The sequence below is a fragment of the Dermacentor variabilis genome, chromosome 7 (assembly GCF_050947875.1).
Source record: "Dermacentor variabilis isolate Ectoservices chromosome 7, ASM5094787v1, whole genome shotgun sequence".
NCBI lineage: Eukaryota > Metazoa > Arthropoda > Arachnida > Ixodida > Ixodidae > Dermacentor > Dermacentor variabilis.
The window spans coordinates 99434524-99455660 of record NC_134574.1 but is presented as its reverse complement, the minus strand read 5'-3'; the positions used below and the strand labels follow the sequence as shown (position 1 = coordinate 99455660).

Here is a 21137-nt window from a genome sequence, read left to right as displayed (position 1 = left end):
TTCTGCAATCTATAATGCCACATTTTATGCCGAAACAATGTCTATATAAAAAAAAAAACTTTCTGGGATGCCTTAGAAACTTTTCCCATCACTTTTACACGAAAGAGTGAAACAGAAAAATGACTTCGCTCTACCAGACAGACAGATGCTCACCGCATTTTCGGGCACGGGCTGGATTTTGTCCCAGACGACAGCCGGCCCAGTGTCCTTGATAAACTTGTGGAAGAGTCGCTGGAAGCCACGAAACTCAGCCTCAACGGTCTCGCGCTCGGCAGCGCTGGCGGTGCGGCAGAGCTTCTCAAGCTCCTGTGCCAGGTGGGCCTGGGCGTCCGCCTTGGACATCTCCTTGAACTCGGTGCTGTCACTGTTCTTCCGGCTGTGCCCATACATCTGCACGCACGACATGGGAAGGCATGAAGGTCTTCATTGAAGATTTAAAAAACATAATAACTGATGCGATAACAAAACAGCAGCTGCGAAAATCTAGCTTTAAAAGGACACCAACTGTTGAACCTTCTGGACTACTGAACCAACCTACACTGTATGAATAACGAAATCAGTCCATACTGTTAGGTTACCCCTCCTGGAACCTAGCAACGTCTGCTTTATGACAATCAAGACAAGGTGCGACTAAATCATTACGATGTCTGCGTGTCAGGCCACATTTCATTCGTTGTGCCTTTCGCGTGAGCTTTTGACATGTGGGAGCGCAACAACGTAGAGAAATGTGAGGGTAAAATTGGGCAAATATTACATGTAGTCTGCGCCCACAGAAAATGCGCACCGTGCTAAATCTGAGCTTTCCAGCAACCCAGTACTTGCCTTGCATTAAGCAAAGTAACCTTCATAAGTGCACGATGCTGGGTAGAATTCCGACTGTTGATTACGAGAATGATTAAATTAAATATCCACAAAATATTTACCAATAGTGATTCATAATATGTGACTAAAAGAGACTGTTCGAAGTGGTAGTTGATATAAGAAATGAAATGCACAAGGTTTTATTTATTACACAAAGTGCTACTTTGTACATGTCTCCCTCTGGTATCATGTGAGCAGTTGTGGATACTCCAAACAGTCTCTTTTGGTCACAAATTACGAACAACCGACGGTAAATTTTTTGCGGTAATGTACTCTTACGTGCAGAATCTGAATCCACATCATTTGAAATCCCTCTCTGGCCTTTCTCCATAATTTAAAGAAGTAGCGCGCTTGCGGACCGTGCACCATTCGTGATGTTCTGGTGTTTTATGAACTGAAATCTTTTCGAAAGCAAGAGTGCGAGTCTGCCCATTAGCGCATATACTTGGCAGCAACATGCTTAACTTCCCATTAAATGCTTCAGGCAGTGTCTTGACCAAATTTTAACTAGCAAGCCCGAGCAGTGCTCATCCTGCCAATTTGCAGCAATGTCACCAAGGACGAGTCTTGTGCATCCACGTTACATTTTACATTGCTTTTCAACGAGTCATGCACGCTCGCTCATCACACAGCTTAGTGCCGAGTTTGAGCACAAGTGCATATTATTTTGCAGTTTACATTGGTCCTGCTGACGTCCTTTGAAAGAATATTATTGAAGACTCATGTATTGTGAGAAAAACTGTGTTTATGAAAATGCAGTTTGTTATTCGATGTCTTATACGAGTGTAAGAAACAGAGCAAATGTTTGATATTTTTTCTCTGAGCATGCTGCATGCAAACTATTGAGGAAGTAAAAGAAAATTTTGCAAATTTTTTGCAGTTTTCCCAAGACAGAGGCTTAAAGGGACACTAAAGAGGAATATATATGTGAGCTGTATATTAACAAATTACCTTTCTACAATACCACAACAATCCCTCTTATTATTAGAAGATGCTTGGTATGCCAGAAAGGTGAAAAAAAAAATAAATGCAAAGTTCCTGTACAAGCTCAGTGTGATGTTGCGGATATATATTTTAACGAACAGTTCAAGGAGTTCAGACACAACTATTTACTGTGGGCTAACTTGTGATCGGGGAGTAAAAAATATGACTGCCGCGTTCCGAACAGGAGATAGGAGTGCCTCCTTCTTTTTCTCTCGAGCGTCTTCCCGACAACGGTCACGTATGACACGAGTGCGTGCAGTGAACGCACGTGCCCATTATGCATTTGTCTTTTTCCCGAATACACCGTTATCCTCTTGGAAGGCATGCGAACCGGCGCATGTTGCTTAAAGATGGTTTCTGCTTTGTATCAATGTGATGTCTGCTTGGGCCTAATTAAATCTTTTATCAATATAAATGGACTACATTGTATTCAGTGGCCCAAAAACTTATTTGAATTTGCAGTTATATTTTGCAACTATATACAAAACCTCAAGATGATGCAGGGACAAAACGCAATGAGTGCCTCACAGAGGTCCTGGATCCCGCCCAGTAGCGGCAGTACAGCGCACATAAAAAATGCACATTTGATACAAACAATTTTAATAATTAAACAAGGAGTTGTACTTGGTGTCTAAGTCTACAGCATAAATGTATCACTAGTTTAGGAAATATAATTGTCGAGGTTATAGGCAATGAATTACAATAAACATAAGTTAATTGCAATATTCATTAAAAAAAATTACAGCAGATGTGTTCAACCTTGGAGAATTGCAACCGAATTTCCAGCAAAGCTGTTTCTTTTGAACAGTTGCAATAAAATTTCCAGTTTCCTGTAATTACACTGCATACTGTAAAACATTGCCCATATATATATATATATATATATATATATATATATATATATATATATATATATCCCTCCTTGCCCCCAGCCCAATTTCCACTCGATTTGACATCGGTCGAGTTCACAGTTCTCCCAGGGCAATGGGATAAATTCTTTGTTCACAAAACGCATTCCTAAAGCTCCAAATCGCTTGCATGCATAATTTACTGCAAAGTTTACCTACATATTGCCCATAACGCGTCCTTTATTTTCACCAAATACAAACAAAATATCTAGTTTAGTTCACCAAAGACAACACTGTAACCGAGTCGGAACTTGTTATGATGCCTGAAAATAAGGAACGAAAAATGACGGCTCAGTAATAATTTGCAACACTTCTAACCAGACCAGGAACATAAAAATTTTGTTGCACATTGCAGTTACCATGTCTCCCTCTTCTTCATACAAAATATAAACCTGTTGTAAACTGCAGATATTTCGGGACAATGGGAAGCATGGCTGATAGCCGCCATATCACACGCTCTAACACTTGAACAGGAAATTTTTTACAAAGGCTGCGTTTGATCCAGCCGAATTTAACCTCGCATAGAGAGTTACCATAGGATATTTCAACTAAACATAGAATTTCAACTAAATTTGTTCTTGATGATTTTTGATAGTTTTGCCAGGACAGCAGATTCAATTCTTCCTCCCTCATTAGATGTGCTCATAACACTCTAGAGTGCTTGCACATGTAATTTATTACGAAAGCCCCACTTACCCATATATTTTGAACTTCAGCTACACATCACTCATTAACTTGTCCTTACAGTCACTAAACATAACGAGGCTGCCTTCTTTAGTTCAGTGAAGCCACCAGGCGAAACTAATATATCAGGCATGAAAAAGTAAAAAAAAAAAAAAAATCAGGGTTCAGTAATTATTTGTAACGCTTCTAAATAAGTGAGAAACATTAAGACTGCACGCAGAGTTCTCTTGGGAAATTGGAAAACCTAGCTAATAGCAGCGGCGTGATACTTTCGAGCACTTGCTTACAATTTTTTCAAAAGCTGAATGTGATCAACACGCAATTTACCATTGCACATAAACTTGGCGTATTGTTCCCCTTAAGTTAAAAAAATGTTGCCCCCAGCTGTAGTTGTAATTATGCCAGCACAGCCATCTAAGTTTTACACCGCTTGTAAAACCAACTAATAACACTACGGACCACTTGCATGCAAATTCTACTGGAAAATGTGCATTTAACCCACACATTTTCAACATTGCCTACACACTGGCCATAAAATACCCCTAATTTCCCTCAGATATAAACAAGATGCCTTGTTTAGTTCACCAAGAACACTTGAGAAACAAACCATGAATCTCGTATAATGCAAGGAAACACATGGAAAAATGGGGAATTAGTAATTAACTGCAGCACTTGCATTTAAAGCAGGAAAGTGAAAGTTTCACAACGCATTGCGTTTAATATTCTCGCTATTTTCATGGAATTTCAACTGTCTCTCATGCTGTTGTTTTAGAAGTCTGGAAACATTTAGATTAGTGGAAGTATGACAACCTGGAACACTTCGATGAGTAACCTTCTACAAAGACTGCAATGAACTTACACAGAATAAAGATATATCGCTCGCCACTCAGAGCATTGCTTTGTACATAATAATATAAACGAATACTAACTAATGTAAATATAAACCCCATGCCTCGCATATTTTACCGAGGATATATGGCGAAAGCTACTAAATGCCGTCTATAACGCATAATAATTGGGAGATAGTGACCAACTAGCCCAACTTCCTCCGTTATTTATTCAGTAACTGTTTTCAGAGCGCATAAGCAATCTACACAGTGAGAAATATAGGTACACATCACCAAAAAGTGGCCCTCATTTTTTCAAAATATGAAATATCTGCTGTTTCAGTTCCTGCAGGGAAACAAGTAATAGCAGTGTAGCTCTTATTTAGCAACAGCAAATGAAAATCAAATCGTCAAAGTCAGAAGTGACACATGCCTTTAGAAAAACATTAAAGTCACTGCTCTATGGGTACTGAAATGGCTCTGCCCGTTCGACCACGGTCATTTTCCCTAGCACATCTACAATAAGTAGCGATTACACAATGAGATTCGACAGTTATACCTGTAGGAGGTTTGATTAGATTTTTGATGGTGATAAGATCCTGAGACTGCAATGCTATGTAGGCTATCTCTGAACAGAGATTAAATAGTTATAGCATTTGATAAACCAACGATTTTATGGCGTACGTCACACCTGTTGTCGGGCGCGGCTGGTTATAATCTTTATCTGGACCTCCCCCCGCGCCCGCAGGTTAAATGTAGTAAGCTGATTGTGTTTTCAAATAGGGATACAGCGGTCCCAAAAAACTGGGCATGATGCACGTTGTGCAAGCTGACAGTTTGCTGAGTGGGAACAGCGCAGCGCCAGGCGTTCTTCCGCAATGCGAGTGTGTATGGCAAATCCCACACGTCGTCCGCTACAGGGAGTCCCGAGAGGATACAAATGACAATCCTCGCTGTCCAAGCAGGGTATGCATAGTAAAGGAAAGCATCACTTGTGTGGTCGCTCTATTAAGAAAGGAAATTTAGCTTCAGTTGTAGTTTTATTGGACTTTCCAGCATGCAGCCTAAAGTGCCCGCTTTCAAAAATGTGTGGGGAGAGGACAAATGACATACATTGCCCACCTTGCCCCCCCCCCCAGTTGATATGCCTATTATATTGTTCTAAACGAGCCAAAGACTGAATTTGGCAACATTCAAGAATGTTTACCAAGCCGCCAGGGCCTAAATAAAAAGAGTACATTCAAATAAACCGAAAGGCACACTAAAACCCACAAAGCAAGAGAAAGTGCTCTGCAACTAATCACACAGCACCTTTTCGTGTTTTGCAGCCTCTCTTTCAGGCTTGTAAAAAACTTTTATGTAGCATGTACATATTGAGCAAAAGAAAGCTGGACCGGGAATTTTTCAGGTCAGTCTACAATTTTCTCATTCACACTTTTTCTCTGAATATTATATTTGTTCAGTTCATTAACTAATAATTACTAATCATATAATTAGGCCACATACAGAAAATGGTCTGACTTGCTCCAAGTGACAGCAAACAGCACTACCTTGGTTCTGCCCAGCTACGTGGAACTTGCATATTTTTACATTTTGGCACAAGTTTTCATGGGACACAAAAGTATATAGTAAGGGCGCACTTCACACCGGACGCAAAATGCATGCATGCACAATTTTCCACGCCCATAATGTATGCAAAAAAAAAAAAGGTGCTCCACTTCAGTCTCAGAGTGTCTACCAAGATGACATTTCCAAATTCCCTGATTTTTCCAGGTTTTCCCTGAGCGCCTTTGCAAAATTCCCTGAGTGACACAGAACGTTGTTTTATGTCAAGGCAGGCTGACATGTTGCCTGATGTTGTCACTCTCTAGTAAGCATGCTAAAAAATAAACAGAACGACTTAATCCAGGTTTAATAGTAAGGAGTAGCATTTCTTTTATTCAAAAAGAAATCAGAAGGGAGGGGTTAGTAAAGTGTACAGTGAATAATATACCTTTGAAAAAAATAGTAACATCATTGTAAATCGAATTGAACATCATCAAATACGAATAAAAAGGAGATGCATACAAAAATATTTTCAGATATCCCCTTCAGTCACGAAACATAATTTACTGTCGATACATGCGTGAAATGTAGATGTTGCTCGAGACTCCACTGAAAGCAAAAGAATAACTCTTTGAGCACCTTATGATGAGTTATAATTACAGAGTAACTAGATATTTGAATATTGTAAAGTCAGTCATGCTACGTTTCTTCATAAAAAGATGAAATTCCCTGCTCAAATTACATGCCTCAAGCATTTCAATAAAGAACAACATTTATATACTTCGAGGTTGCTACCGACATGCTCCATGTCAAACGTCACATAAAACACGGTAGTGCCTTCACCAAAGCAGTACTCTGTAATGATACACATCACTCAGAAGTAAAATAGAAGCAATTTAGATTATCAGAATGTTCAATTTACACTAAGCTTAATGTTTATGCTCTATTCCTTGCTACCACTGCACAGAAATGGCAAAAATAGGCTGCGTCTACAAATGTGGACGGCGTGACTGACGGGGATGTGAGCTATTTCTATTAACTGATAGCTAGTTCATTAGTATGAGGCCCGAACTTTGTTGCAAGCGAGATTCTCTCTCAGCAGCTGGAAAGTCAACCTCAACTGTAATGACATACTTCCTTTCCCGTTCATTCCTCAATGCATAGGTCCTTTTCTGTTCTCATCCTTCTCCTTCTACCATTTGAAGGATTCTCTTGGTCAGTTTTGCAGTCAATGTTGGAATTTTCGGACTCCGTAGGGGCCGCGAAAACGTTCGAAAAATCGGGCAGTTCAAAAATATGAATGCGTGCCTTTTACTACCATGAAGCGCTCAAAACGCCACAGGCACATCGGAAAACACTTATCACGCATATACACTTAATAAGCATATAGGTGCTCGTACTGTGACAGCAGATGGCGGGTGGACGCGTGCATATTTAAGGAATACATACTGTGTCCCATGACAATTTCCCCTTCCCACGCTTATGCTTCACCGCAATACTTTCGCGTATGCTTCAGCGCGTAACATTGCTGTATCGAGGAGAAGCTAACTTTCAGGACCCGGCATTATGCAACGCGCCGTGCTTTCCGAGCTTCGAGGCCAATCGCGAGGACTAAAAAGGCGAAGTCGGTGCCATTGCTGACAGCGGCGAATTCTTTCAACGAAAAACACGGCACCGAACGGCAAGAAGCTTAATATCGAACGGCGAAGCACCGGCCTAGCGTTTGCCGCGGTAGTGGCTACGGCTGCCAGCGGTTCTGCGTGCGAGAGCACCGGCTCAATGCGGCGAAGTAATCAAAACGACGGCAGTGGTGGCTTTGATTAACGCCGTTTCGGACCTACGGTCACGGCAAAAAGTCCGGAAAGTCGGACGGCGAAGCGGTCTCGCGTCCGAAATTTCAGACGCTCTTATACGTTGACTCTATTGGGTACGTGGTGGTCCCGGGAAGCCGTCCGCATTATATCGGGCGTCCGGAAAGTCGGTCGTTGATTGTACAATGGAAACTCCTCTAGCCGACGACACGGCGTCAGAATACGATTCGTTACGATCCCTCTGTTAATCGAGCCAGCACTACCGCGACTTTCGTTCACTTTCAATAAAATACACCTAATTTTCCCTGATAGAAACAAATTCCCTGAGCTTTCCCTGAGTATTTCCAGCCTGTTCAAAATCCCTGAGAATTCCCGGTTTTTCCGGTTGGTAGACACGCTGACTGTTCAGTATCATATTTCTTCCAAGGCTTCATATGGCGTTTCCCTGTCAGTAAAAAATTTAATCGGGAACAATTACATTCAACCGAACCATTGGCTGACCATACATTGACAGAGCTGGCAGCCACCTTATAATATCACCAGAGCTATCATCAGCATTAATGTTCTTCAGACAGCAGTAATTTGTGGTCAGCACAGAATACAAGCATGCGTATATATTGCACCCTTAAAAGGTGGGCTCGACACCAAGCAATTCACTCTTACAAGCAAGAAGCCATTAAAGCAACTGTCAGTGAGCGCAGCGATCACAGCTCACATAACTGAAATGTCTTTTAGTGCGATAATAATTATATGGACACTCTAGGCAAATTTCTGCCCTCAGCATCGCTGTAATGTTCTGTATTAAGTCCAAGGGTGATAAAATCGTCACCGCGCATTGTATGCTGCACGTGCAAGGGTGAGCCGACGATGGCAGCCGCAGGAACAGCCGCCCAAGAGCTGTGTGAGGTACAGTGACCACCAGATTTCACGACAACTGCACCCTACAAGTGCCAATGCAGAGAGACAGTAAATAAGTGATCCGTACCTGATAGCCCGAGAAGCTTCGACAATAAGGCGCAAGTTCCATGCAACATCCATTTTGTCTACTACTGGCGATGGACATGCTTAAATGAAACTCGAGCTTTAGTGGTCTGACAGACAGCAGTGTGTTGTGCCTAAGAATCGGGAAGCACTTGCCAACTCAACAACGTTCGAGCAGAAAGAAAGGTTGCGAATGACGAATGTGCCTTTTTAAGAGCCAACAAATGAAGAAGCATACAACTGCTACAACACCTGCCTACTGAAAATGACCTTGCACAATCCACAAGTCTGAAAAACAAGTTTAAACAATAAAAAACATGATTTCGAAACAGTTACCCACATAGCAAGCACCGTAGTCATAAAAAATATATATACAAGCAGCAATCGCACAGAAGAGCAGGAAGATGCACACCTGCTGATTTGGGAGCCACATTTCTTTCTATAACTTATGCATTTCACTGTCGCCAACTTTCTGCCTCTGCAGTCAGCCAAAACAACCATGCCTACTCTACATACTACAAGAGCTAAGGCTATTATTTTGCCAGCATGGCCCACTTTAATTACCCCAAGCACCTAAATCAGGCATTACAGACTAGAGCGCACAAAGTACAAACGTCCATGCAAATTGTTTCAAAGTCTCTCTCTACGTCAAGCAGAATTCTGAAAGCACTGCAAACACTCATAATCTGCAAACCCCAAAAGGTACCTTCATAAAGTTTTCCATCCATCTGTTTGGTGGTGTGTAACATTTTTACTGCATGCCCATCATAAGCAAGAACGGGTCAATGGAATGACACCAAACATGGCTGTTTCAGTTGGCCAAGCAGGGCTGCCAAGCCCAGACCACAAGACACAGAGCTGACCAAAATTTGATTATCCTCAGTTACTGTAAATTGTGTCTCTGTGTGAAGAGGGAGAACTACATTCTGCATAAAGTTAGATTTTTTTTTTCTGGAAGTTTGCTCGATGGCACAAACAATTAACTATACAAAAGCAGGTTGGTTTCGGCAATATACATCAGTAGGGCTCGATGCCACTGGGGTCGTGGATCCAAGAATCACAGTTCGGTGGCCTCATAGGATGAAGGCTTGCTATTTGCAGGCACCAAACGATGCGATAGAAAATACAGAAACTACAGCAGAGCTCACACAAGTCCCATTAAGGACAGGGAGTATGCCCACTAGTAGAAAAGAAGAAGCTTGGCAAAGAGAGCAAAAACGCATCTATACAATAAACAAAAGCATTAATTAGTTTTTGAATTAGTCTGAAGTTGCTTGATGTTATGAGTAAATACAACACCTCCATGATGAGCACACAATGAAGAGAAAGTGGATCAATTACCATATTTACTCAACTGTAATGCACCTTCAGTTGGAGCACATACCAGGTTTTTCAGGGCCAGGAACGTAAAATGCAATAACTTCAATTATTCCCTCACCGTAGTTTCATGGCAAAAGAGAAATGACAATTTGTTCTCACTCAGAAAAAGGAATTTTAAATTTGAGGTTTGCTGAAGAAGCAATTTGGACACAGCTATAGGCAGTGTACAATGATGACAAACTACTGGCATCCGCGGTACAGCAAAGCATGACCCTCAGGGCTGGAAGGCGGGATATGAGATAGCGGGTGGGACTTGAACATCACGTACCCTCCGAAGTCCCAAGATCCAAAGGCAGCTCAAAGACATTTCCGTCATTTTCATAGTTTTTCATGTAGGTTGTTATTACCGAATGGTGCACTACGAACATGCAAAATCTATTTTTTATTTAAATCCCACGATTAGGCAATGAAAGCAGCATCTGCATGCATGTGGAAAAAGTAACCGTATCCCCACATTTGTTACAATAACAGTTGGCCTGAACACAGAGATCAGTAGTTAACATCATGTGGTGAGTTGCCATGTTGGTGGTGCACCCTATATTTTCGTGTCATTTTACGATATTCCACATCTTTATGGTGGCTCTTTGTCATTAGTGACAGCATAACAGTTGAAAATTTCATTTCACCGCACTTCCTGCATCTCCAGAGTCATAAAAAGGTATGCACCAGCAGAAGAGATTAAGAACTTTCAATTGTTCAGTGACCTTTGTCAAGTTTGCAGAATGCGGACTTCACATGATAACTCCCTACAGGGAAAGCGGGATATCGGAACACCAACTACTTCACGTCTAGCATACTTAGCACTTATCCAGCCAATTGAAGAATATGCCTGGCATAAACCTTGTGAAAAACAATGAAAGAAGTCAACCCCCTACGCGATGACATACTGAGACTGAGAGCGAAAACCCAACTATCTACCTTCAACATTTTACTAGAACACTTAACATGTATTTCAAATTAGCAGCACAGGTCCCACTGGAAGTTTTTCTAAATGTGAGAAATATTTATTATCATTAATTCATCAGTACTATTTTTTTACACACTTTCTTGGCGTGCACAATTGTGCACAGGGCACGAATTATCAAAACGCCCCAAAACATATGCCTAACTTCAGTGATGAGAAGCAGAGCACTGTACCGTGTGAAAAAGATGAGAGCACACAGTGCACACATGTGCGAAAGTGCAGAGGTGGCACTTGTACTTACGCACAACAGAACACATCTTCAAATTGAGGCTAGTGCTGTGCAAGAAAGCAGGCATTCAAAGTTGAAGGCAAACTATACCCATCCAATATGTAACTATGCAAGTCGATTGATTGAGATAGAGTCAATGTTCTTTAGAACCAACGAATGGCTTTTATTGCCGTGATGAATAAAATAAAGTTATCATGTGAGTTGCTTCCCTTTAAAACACCAGCATGAGTTGGAAGCTGTGCAAAATGCTCCCGCTTTAGCATTAGCACAACAATAAGAGGCATTCAGGATTTTACCACAAAATAAAAGTGAAGAGGAAAGAACGAAATAAACAAAATTCGAAGTATTCAGAGAAGTTCTCATTAAACGATGCCCAGCTGTCTAGCTTCGCAAGGTCATTTGCCCTCTGAAAGGAGGGCTTAACACATCAAGGCTACGAACAATACATTCTGATGGATCGGTAGAACCAGTCTTTCCCCAAGTTCTGTTGCATTTGCTCTCGTTTAAAAAAAGAAAACGCGTGAAATAATGCCATTATATATGGGCTTCTATCGCAGAAGCCAGATGCTGAAGGGGAGGCCTAAATAAAACAGATGTTCAGAAATAGGCATGTCATTCGGATGACCTTGACACAGGGCTGTCTGGGCACAAAGCCCAGCATCAAGGGAAGCTCCGTAGTACTCTCACCTAGCTGCTATTTCTAGCTCCTGACAACGTGAAGTGGCGGCGATGCTTTGGGGCACTGTCTCGTTCACTCAACAGCGTACTGCCGGCAATACAAATGCCGCCAAGAAAGGCTTCGCATTTAAAAATTGCATGAGAGAGGTTTGCCCCATTCTTCAATAAGCCATAACAAAACAAATCTGCATGTACAGAGCTAGCATGGTAGATGCATGTTTGCTTAAAAGCCCTTGCGAGCAAAGACTTCTTCAGTAGGAATGCGATCAAATTGTGGTTAAGCTCATGTACACAAATTATGCTGGCTTGTTCTGTTCTGCAATTCTACAACCAATGACAGATAACCTGAGAGCGCCTAACCTTATGATAAGCTAATTACCCAAATTATGCTGTCTTGTTCTGTTCTGCAATTCTACAGCCAATGACAGATAACCTGACAGTGCCTAACCTTATGAGAGTGCAGAGCCATGCTCACCGTTTTTCCTGTTTGCAACAGTGCAAGAAAAAGTGTGGATTTGAGACTGCAAGCACTAAAAGCTCCGTTTTACAAGTGGTTTGAGGGCAACGAGTGTTCCAAGAGCAAAACCTTGCGACAGATATGGCAAGCATTACCACCGTGAGAAAATAGCAAGAAGTGAAGTGATGACCAGCTGCAAGGATGACATCTCCAAGTCACATCCTAGTGTCCTATATAGTTTGTTTCTCTCTACAAGCCTGTCCATTGTGTACGTTGATATTCACAAAGCTGATACGATATGGCCACCATACAAACCAACTATGCAGCAACCTCTAAAAGCCAGTCGCTAGCAGTCAGCTATGTTTGACCCTAGTTTAACTGCAATAACACCTCCGTTTCATCATAGCGATCACGCCACCTTAAAAGATCAGTCAACCACAAGCTCCTTACTCCGAAGCACCTGTCAGCGTGCCTGTCCACACATTTCACTTGTCATAACAACCTAGTGAATGGATGGCTCAATAGCTCACGTGTTCAATCCCAGCTGTGAACCTGGACAATAGCAAGAAGCAAACCCTGCATGCCAGGATGATTGCCAGAGTTGCATATGTGGATGTGATGTTCACATTCTTTGTACATGTGCGATGAATTTGCAACAATCCCTCTAAAACCAAATTAATGGAAGACAGCACAAGAATGACATGGATAGCACTTGCACACAATATGTAGAGGATAGTTGTGTGCACATATTTCATGCATGTTTTTGATGTCTGTAATTTACAGAGCACCAAACCTAGCCGGAACTGAACCGAAAACTGGAGCTGAACTGGAAACGAACCGAAGTGTTATTTTTCCTCCACACTGGAACTGAACCCAAGCTGGAACTTTTTGGAGGAACTGTTTCTGACTGGTTCAACAAGCAGTTCATAAGGCCCTGGGGACCATTGTTGACACAGAAATTCGTCGGTAGATGTAACAGCTTTCTTGTCCGTTTCGCCAATCTTTTAAAAGGTGACCTGTGATCTTCTTTAGCGACACGACAGAACAATTGCGAATATTTTAGCAACTTCAAAGTTGGCTGAACGATGTGTGGTCTCTGTGGCCACGATGAAAGAACAACTGATTTCGCATCAGTGGTCTTCACACTGTGTATCACAGTACGGTGCCCTTCAAAGGATTTGCATTGCACTGATAAAATGAATGTTTTTTAGCTTCCTTGCAAGGGCAATTTGAATGGTTATTAATGATGCAGGTTCAGCAATTTCACTAAATACATTCAACTGGTAAACATTTGCAATCATAGCAGTAAACAAGTTTGCCAACGACTATTGCTATAAATATTATGGCGAGATTCAGAACGCAGTAGGTGAACAATAAGATAGATTGACTTTAGAAAGCCTATCAGTAAAAAGAAGATTGGAGCGGCTGAGCTCATTCATGCTAGTCTGAGCACACTGCTTCTTTTTCTCATTACTTTTGGACAAATCAATATTGCACGGAGCTTTCGTCTATATCAAAGGTCATAAGTGCAGTATTGACCTATATGTATGTCAGGTAAACGTCTCCGCCAGCATTAATATGCCACGAAGTGAGTGCAGCAGAATTTAGCTCCCTTTTCAGGAGCACCAAGGACTTCGAAACTCTGCAGGTAAAATGTGGAGCAAGTTATTTTTTGAGCTGGGAAAATCAGGTAACTTGTGTCCATTTTAATTGTGCTGCATTTGTAACTTCACAATGTGAGGGTAAATCCATAACTTCCAGTGTCATCATCCATTATGCAAGCATACATCAGTAAAGTAAAAGCCTTCCATGTTTCGCTGATAAATTCACTGCCGAGTCCTCACTTGCATAGACATTAGATAAATGTGGAATGTGTCGGCAGATGATTTATGCAACATTAGCCAACATTATAGTGTTTCAAAATGCCTATATTACTTAAAATTCACTCTAAAGGTTAATCAACAATTTTAACAACCTTCCAAATTGGCAACACTGCTGTTGACCCTCTTTTAGGGCACATCTGACAGGAAACGTTAGAAAAAGGTTCGAAGCCTCCTGTAATCGGCAAATGCCTCCCACGTTACAGGCAAAACTCAAATGACTTCACTTCAGCCTAGTTTTGACATTCATAATGTTAATTTTTGTACAACCAAGGCTGGTTAAAGTGAGCATGGCCATAAAATAATTCATCTCAATCAACTATGCAGCAAACTACAAAATGGTGCAATGCTCATAATGTGAAAGGTGCGTTAATTCAAACACTTACGAAAAAAAAAAACGAATGTGATAGGGCATAAGCTTTAGCCCTTTAAAATAATGAAACTCGCATGGGTGCATTATAACAGTTCCATTGCAGACTGTGCAGAACAAAACATCTTTGTAAGGGCAACACCTGTAACAGAGCCAAGCCAAAGGCCATTGCCAAATCTTGCTGTATTACTTCCTCAATGGCACCACAACCTCAGTGGGCAAGATGCAGGTAGACGTGCGGCAGCTTACAGGTGCAACAATGGAATTAATCGCGTGCCTTCAACACACTGGCCACTGCGGCCTTTGAAAACAAATCCCAAAATCACCTTCGGCGCGGACCGGGGGAGTCTGCGTCCGTCGCGGTTCCCATGACAGCGTTACCGGGGTGCGTCAGTTTCGGGCGAGGGGAGGTTCGGGCGGGGCTTATCTCGACGACTGGTGTCGGCTCCCACTACCACAAGCACCGCCCGCGCCGGCGCACGCCGACGACCGCAACAACCCTGGCGGTGGTTAGTGGCGGTGTCTCGGGGTACGAAATTTTGTCGCTTGCCGGCGGTGCGTGGGTGGGGGGGGGGGGGGGGGGGGGGTCGACGAGCTACGGATCCAGGCCTCCTCGGCGACGGCGGGCGTCGCACAATTTTCTCGCGATCATTACTGCACCAGAGGCCAGTCACAGCCGCAGGCCTGACGGACCGGCGCGCGCCGATCGACGTCGTCGTCTTCCTCGCTTTCCGTGAACGGGTCTTTCGGCGAACGCTCGCAAAATTTTTGCGAAAGGTTGTCTGTGGCAGACGGAATTAACTGTTCCAGCCCTCGCAAAACGCTATCTTCGTTCGTTCGAAGGCGGGGGTTGGTGAATTACCAGACAAAAAATGGACTCAAACGGTCTCTCATTTCTTAATTTGAACTTGGCGCCCAAAACCTCCATCGCGCTGCTGTGGAAGTTCTCAAAACTTCGGCTGACTCGTGACGTCACGGCATGCTGGCGCGGGTACTCAGGGGCGCGTGGTGTCGGCGGTGGCCTTGTGTTTATGCTTCCACCGGGGGCTCGACGAACCCGCCTAGCCTCTGGGGGTGTTCGACTTGTAGGCCAGACTGACGACTGGGCCTGAGAACCCGGAGTAAGGTGCCGAGTTTAATAAAGTGGTACTCTATCTCTCTCTCTCGGCCAAACGCTGTCACCCAAAGCCTCTGAGGCTACCTTTGGAACCTCTCCGCCCAATCGGAATTAATTTTATTCGAGCACTGAACGACGATGTACGCGACCCTCTCTCCACTCCAAACATGCAAGGCAACGTTCCACGACGTTCCAACCGACATTTGCGCGCGAGAACTGAGTCTGTGGAAGCGTTTCACGCATGCGTAGGAAATAATAATAACCGCCATCGTAAATGCGCAGACTTGCGAAAGTTTCTTTTATTTCTATTGCCGTTATTAGGCTGTATTTATAACTCTATCCACACGATGTCCCTACCCATGCCATTGATTCGTATACCGTATTTACTCGCATGCATTAATGGTCGCCTCATGGGATAGGATCGCATATCCTTCTACGATGGCGCGCATCCACTGCAGGGGATTGGCCAAAATTTGGATGGTACTATTACGAAGATGCTGTTAATACAAAAATTGGTAAAAGTGTCAGGTCGAAGTGGATAAAAATAACGTTTGAAGATTTTAAGAGAATCGCCTTGAAGCAACTATGAATTCCTCCCCACGGCTGTGCAAACATCCTTGTTGTTGCTTTACAACAGAGGAGGCTCCTAGAGAAAGAATATTTAGAATGGAAATATTTTAACCAAGTTATCCGAACGTTGGTTCTAAAATGTTTTTTTTTCTTTAAAAGAAGAAAAACGGCAGCAGAATAAGAATAAATAATCTATGGTCTCATCTTCTGCACAGAAGGGCACTCGCAGAAGGGTGCCAGACCAGCTCGGTGACGATAAAAGTTTAATACGATAAAGTTTAATAACGTATTCGGGTAAAAATTACTTCAGTTTCTTCCTCCTGTGAAATGAATTTTTGTGCCAAGGGAAAATGAGGTGTCGATATTCTGAAAAATTTGCTATGACTGGGTTCATAAAGCATTGAGCTATTGCCTATCTCCTGAAGCTAGCAGCAGTTAGGTAATCTGATGTAGGAAGTAACTATAGTACAGGGCCATTGAGGGCCGCTCTCGCAAGGCTGTCAATCATTTCGTTCATGTATAACCCCTTATGACCTGGCACCCAGAGTAATCTAATTAAGTTTATGTGGGCAGACACTGGAAAATGAGAACTACGTAGAAGGTTAGTACTACTACTTGTTGTGAGCGATGTAGTACGTAAAGATAAGGAATCTGTTATTATGACTGCCGTCGCTATTGATGAATTTAGTTTACGTAAGGCTAGAAATTCAGCCCAAAACACGGATAAGTTGTCCGGAATCCTGATTGAGAATGACCGGTCTATAGCAGGAGCGAAAATGCCAATTCCAGATTTTTCTCCACACTGTGAGGCGTCTGTTGCAATGAACGTATTTATAATTACGTTAATTAAATTCTGGGGTGTTAAGTGACAAACCCACGATTTCATCCATAGTGGGGGACTTCGGAAATTTGGACCGCCTGGGGTTGTTTAACGTGCACCTATATCTAAGTACACGGGTGTTTTCGCATTTCGCCCCCATCGAAATGCGGCCGCCGTGGCAGGGATTCGATCCCGCGGCCTCGTGCTTAGCAGGACCGTATTTATAGCTAAACGCAATAAATGGTCTCGTAATAGCCCGTTTAACATTCACGTCTTCAAATCTTCGTCTTTTTATGCAGGTAAACTTGAGCTGAAGCATTCCTAAATGTATAACTGAGCTTACATTCCTCGATGTTGTTGAGTTAAACTTATTTCCTTTTTCTACTTGGCACCTATTGAACGTCCTCTTCGAATATTTTCCACCCCTAATCATCCCCCCCCCTCCCCAACTCCGCATCAACAATCCGCGAAAAAAGTGCGTGTTATGCGAGTGCATACAGTATTACACGATTTGCATACTGCGCGTCTGTGCCTCGGCGCGTTGTCAGCAAGCCTTTCGTGCTTTGCTCTCTACTCGTTCCAGCGAGCGCACCCGCCTTTTCTTTTTTTCCGGCTCCGTTCTCCACGTGTTGGGCCAGCACGTGCGTGCACGGGAAAAGCTTAATGCGACGCGTTTCTTTTTTCTTTTCTGTGGTCTCTACATCCTCTGCCAGCTAGCTAGCGTCGCATATTATATATATATATATATATATATATACAGACAACTTGCTGCTGGCTAGGAGAGTACTTGGTCACTGCAGGAGGCACACCCGCGCCCAGGCGGGCAACTTCGGCACTGTGCAGCTGGGCATGTGCCAGTCCCCCATTCTTGACCAGCCCCCCAACAACAGATCTGCCACTGTGACACAAGGGGGGCACAGAAGCCCGAAATGCATTAGATTCGTGGCGCGCACTTCCCCGTGGGCTGTGGGGGCCTCGCGCGTGCGCTTGGGACAAAAGAACGATACAGTAGCGCGAACGATCAAGATGGCATTCACTGCACCGCTCATACGCTAATGCATGATGGCCCCGAATTGCTACTATACCCATGGAACATGCCGATGGGCACACGAGGGGCGGAACAACAACAACAAAACGAACCTGTCTGTTTTGATTCTCAAGCTGAACCCCGACAATCCAAAAGAAAATTTTCTCGAGTGCCAGCTATGCCAGGAGTCGTGCTTTGTAACGATCCATTCCATCTTCACTTCTTGTTGGGACCCATATACTGTAATGTCCATTCCATTTCCTGTTTTATTCGACGCCTTATTTTGTAGCGATCCGTTCAACGTTCCATTCATTTCTTTTTTTACTGCGAAAGCAACACTGCTCGCACTTACGGCCCATCGGTGGTCGTGGCGCCTCCTTACACAGCTGCACGCCACGTGACCGTGTGACGTCACGCCAGAACGAGAAACGGGACCCCAGCTCGCGGCATCGACGGTGGAGGCGAAGCCTTGCGCGCCGCTGCTGCGGCGCTACCGAGAGAGGGCGCTCGCTGGTGTGACGTCACGCTAGGAGGATAAATGGGGCTACAGCTCGGCTCCTCGCAGTGGTCGGCGCGCTGCCTTGCGCTATGTCGGATGATGTATAGCCATAAGTTTAAGAAAGGGCAACCATGTCCACACCATCAGCCGAACCAAGGTGCAGCCAAGGGTATTGCTTTCGCAATCTTCCAGGCTTAACCAAGGTTAACCTTCAGCCAATTTTTTGTCTTTGTAACGGCCCATTCAATTTTCAATTCTTTTTGGTACTGAACTATAGAAGGTCCGTTTCATTTTACATTCTATTTGGTTCCGTATCTTGTTACACCAATCAATTCCACTTTCTATAATTTTGGGGACCGTATTTCGTTGTTATACGATCGGTTCAATTTTCCCTTCTGTTTGGCACTAACATTTTGCTGTAAATAGCCACATTATTTTCCATCCTTATTAGGCCCGTACTTAGCAAACGGTTCCATTTCGTTTGGCTCCGGTCTTGCTGAAACAATACATTTCATTTTCTACTCTCTTGGGGTCCGCAGCTTCGTTCTAACGGCCCGTTGCATTTCCCGTTAGATTTGGCACACCGTGTTCTGTTGTACCGCCTCGATTCCGTTCCCCATTCTTTCTGGGGCTGTACATCGCAGCGACACATTCCATTTATCATCCTTCTGAATACTGCACCCTCAACAATTCATTACATTTTCTATTTCCACTCGGAGCTGTATTCTGCTGCAAGAATCCGTTCAGCGTTCCATTCGCCAGTGGCTTGGATGCCGCTACGCCGCTGCCATAGCCGGAATCGGCCTGGCTGGCTACGAAAATCAGAAAATGTTCGGCAGCACACGACATAAACCTGTGACAACCCGGTCACGAGCGGCATACAGACGTTTCTTATAGGCCGATCAGCTTGAGATACTCAAAGTCGGAAGAGTGGAGCGACAGTGCCTTGAATGAACTATAACGCGCCGATATTTTTTTTCTCTCTCGAGAACGGCGCTTTAATGCGACAAACGCTTAAATGAAGAGAGCTAAAGAAATTCGTTGTGTGTGTTGAAATGAACGCGACAACCACCGTCAGGATCGGAATTACAAAAACCGGATACATCTACGGTCAACGTCCCACTTTTCCACGTCCTCGAAACTGCCGCTATATTAAAAGAAACTTAAACAGCGGGCTGGTTGGTTATGCATGCATAATCAATGCACGCAAAAAAAAAGAAATAAACACTATGAGGCATAGACACCGAGCGATATCTAAATAGTTTCAGCTTGACACCCTGTGTCTGTATACGCATAGGTGTGGTTGATAATTTCTGCTTGGCGGTGCCCTGTGTGCCTTCAGCGAGGTAAGTTTTTACCGAAATGTGTTTGCTCGCAAATTAAAGTCATCATCATCGTCACCAGCCTATTTTATGTCCACTGCAGGACGAAGGCCTCTCCCTGCGATCTCCACAATTACCCCTATATATCCTGCGACAACCGATTCCAACTTGCGCCCGCGAACTTCCCAATTTCAACCCCCGTCTAGCCTTCTTCCGTCCTCGACTGCGCTTCCCTTCTCTATAGGCGCCCATTCTGTAACCCTAATGGTCCACCGGTTATCTATCCTACGCATTGCATGACCTGCCCAGATTCATTTCTTTTTCTTAATGTCAATTAGAATATCGGCTATCCCCGTTTGCTCTCTAATCCAAACCGCTCTCTTTCTGTCTCTTAACGTTATGCCTAGCATTATTCATTCCATCGCTATTTGCGCAGTCCTTAACTTGTTCTCAAGCTTCTTTGTCAGTCTCCAAGTTTCTGCCCCATAAGTCAGCACCGGTAAAATGCACTGTTTGTACACCTTCCTTTTCAATGACAATGGTAAGCTTCCAGTCAAAAACTGACAATGTCTACCATATGCGCTCCAACCCATTTTTTTTTCTTCTGTGAATTTCCTTCTCATGGTCAGGGTTCCTCAGCTGTCATTAGTTGACCTGGGTAAACGTACGCCTTCACACACTCTAAAGGCTGACTGGCGATCCTGTACGCTTGTTCCCTTGCCAGGCTATTGATCATTATCTTTGTTTTCAGCATATTAATCTTCAACCCCACTTACACTCTTTCTGTTAAGGTCCTTAATCATTTGTTGTAACTCGTCCCCAGTGTTGCTGAACAGGACAATGTCATCTGCAAACTGAAGGTTGCTGAAATATTCGCCGTTGATCCTTACTGCTATGCAGTAAGGATCAGTAAGGAGCGACGGTGCAGATCTGGCACCTCTACTACGGTGCAACCACTAATCCGATTTCTTTCCACGCGTGGGTGCTTCCTGTGTCCCCTCTTCGCGGAACTCCCCCCCCCCCCCCCCCGAGTCCTTCGCAGGCACATACCCAGGATATTTTTTCGGGGGGGGGGGGGCGATCCAAGGTAACTTTTCTGTGCAAATGAGGGGGCGGGGTACCTTAATTTACTAGTACAAATGTGAATAACGCCAGCCAGTCGCCATAAAGACAGGCAAACCCGCAACAAAAGAGAAATGAAATAACGTTTATCTCACAGGTAG

At 43.6% G+C, this 21137-nt stretch overlaps 1 protein-coding gene across 4 annotated transcripts in view; it reads right to left on the bottom strand.

Annotated features, from left to right (window-relative positions):
• UGP (UDP-glucose pyrophosphorylase) overlaps positions 1 to 21137 on the bottom strand; it is an 83724-nt gene that overhangs the window by 31136 nt on the left and 31451 nt on the right. For all 4 annotated transcript variants that reach the window (XM_075698848.1, XM_075698847.1, XM_075698851.1 and 1 more), the window contains one exon: positions 154 to 390. In XM_075698848.1, coding sequence (XP_075554963.1) covers positions 154 to 390 — 237 coding nt within the window. The remainder of the gene's footprint in view (positions 1 to 153; positions 391 to 21137) is intronic.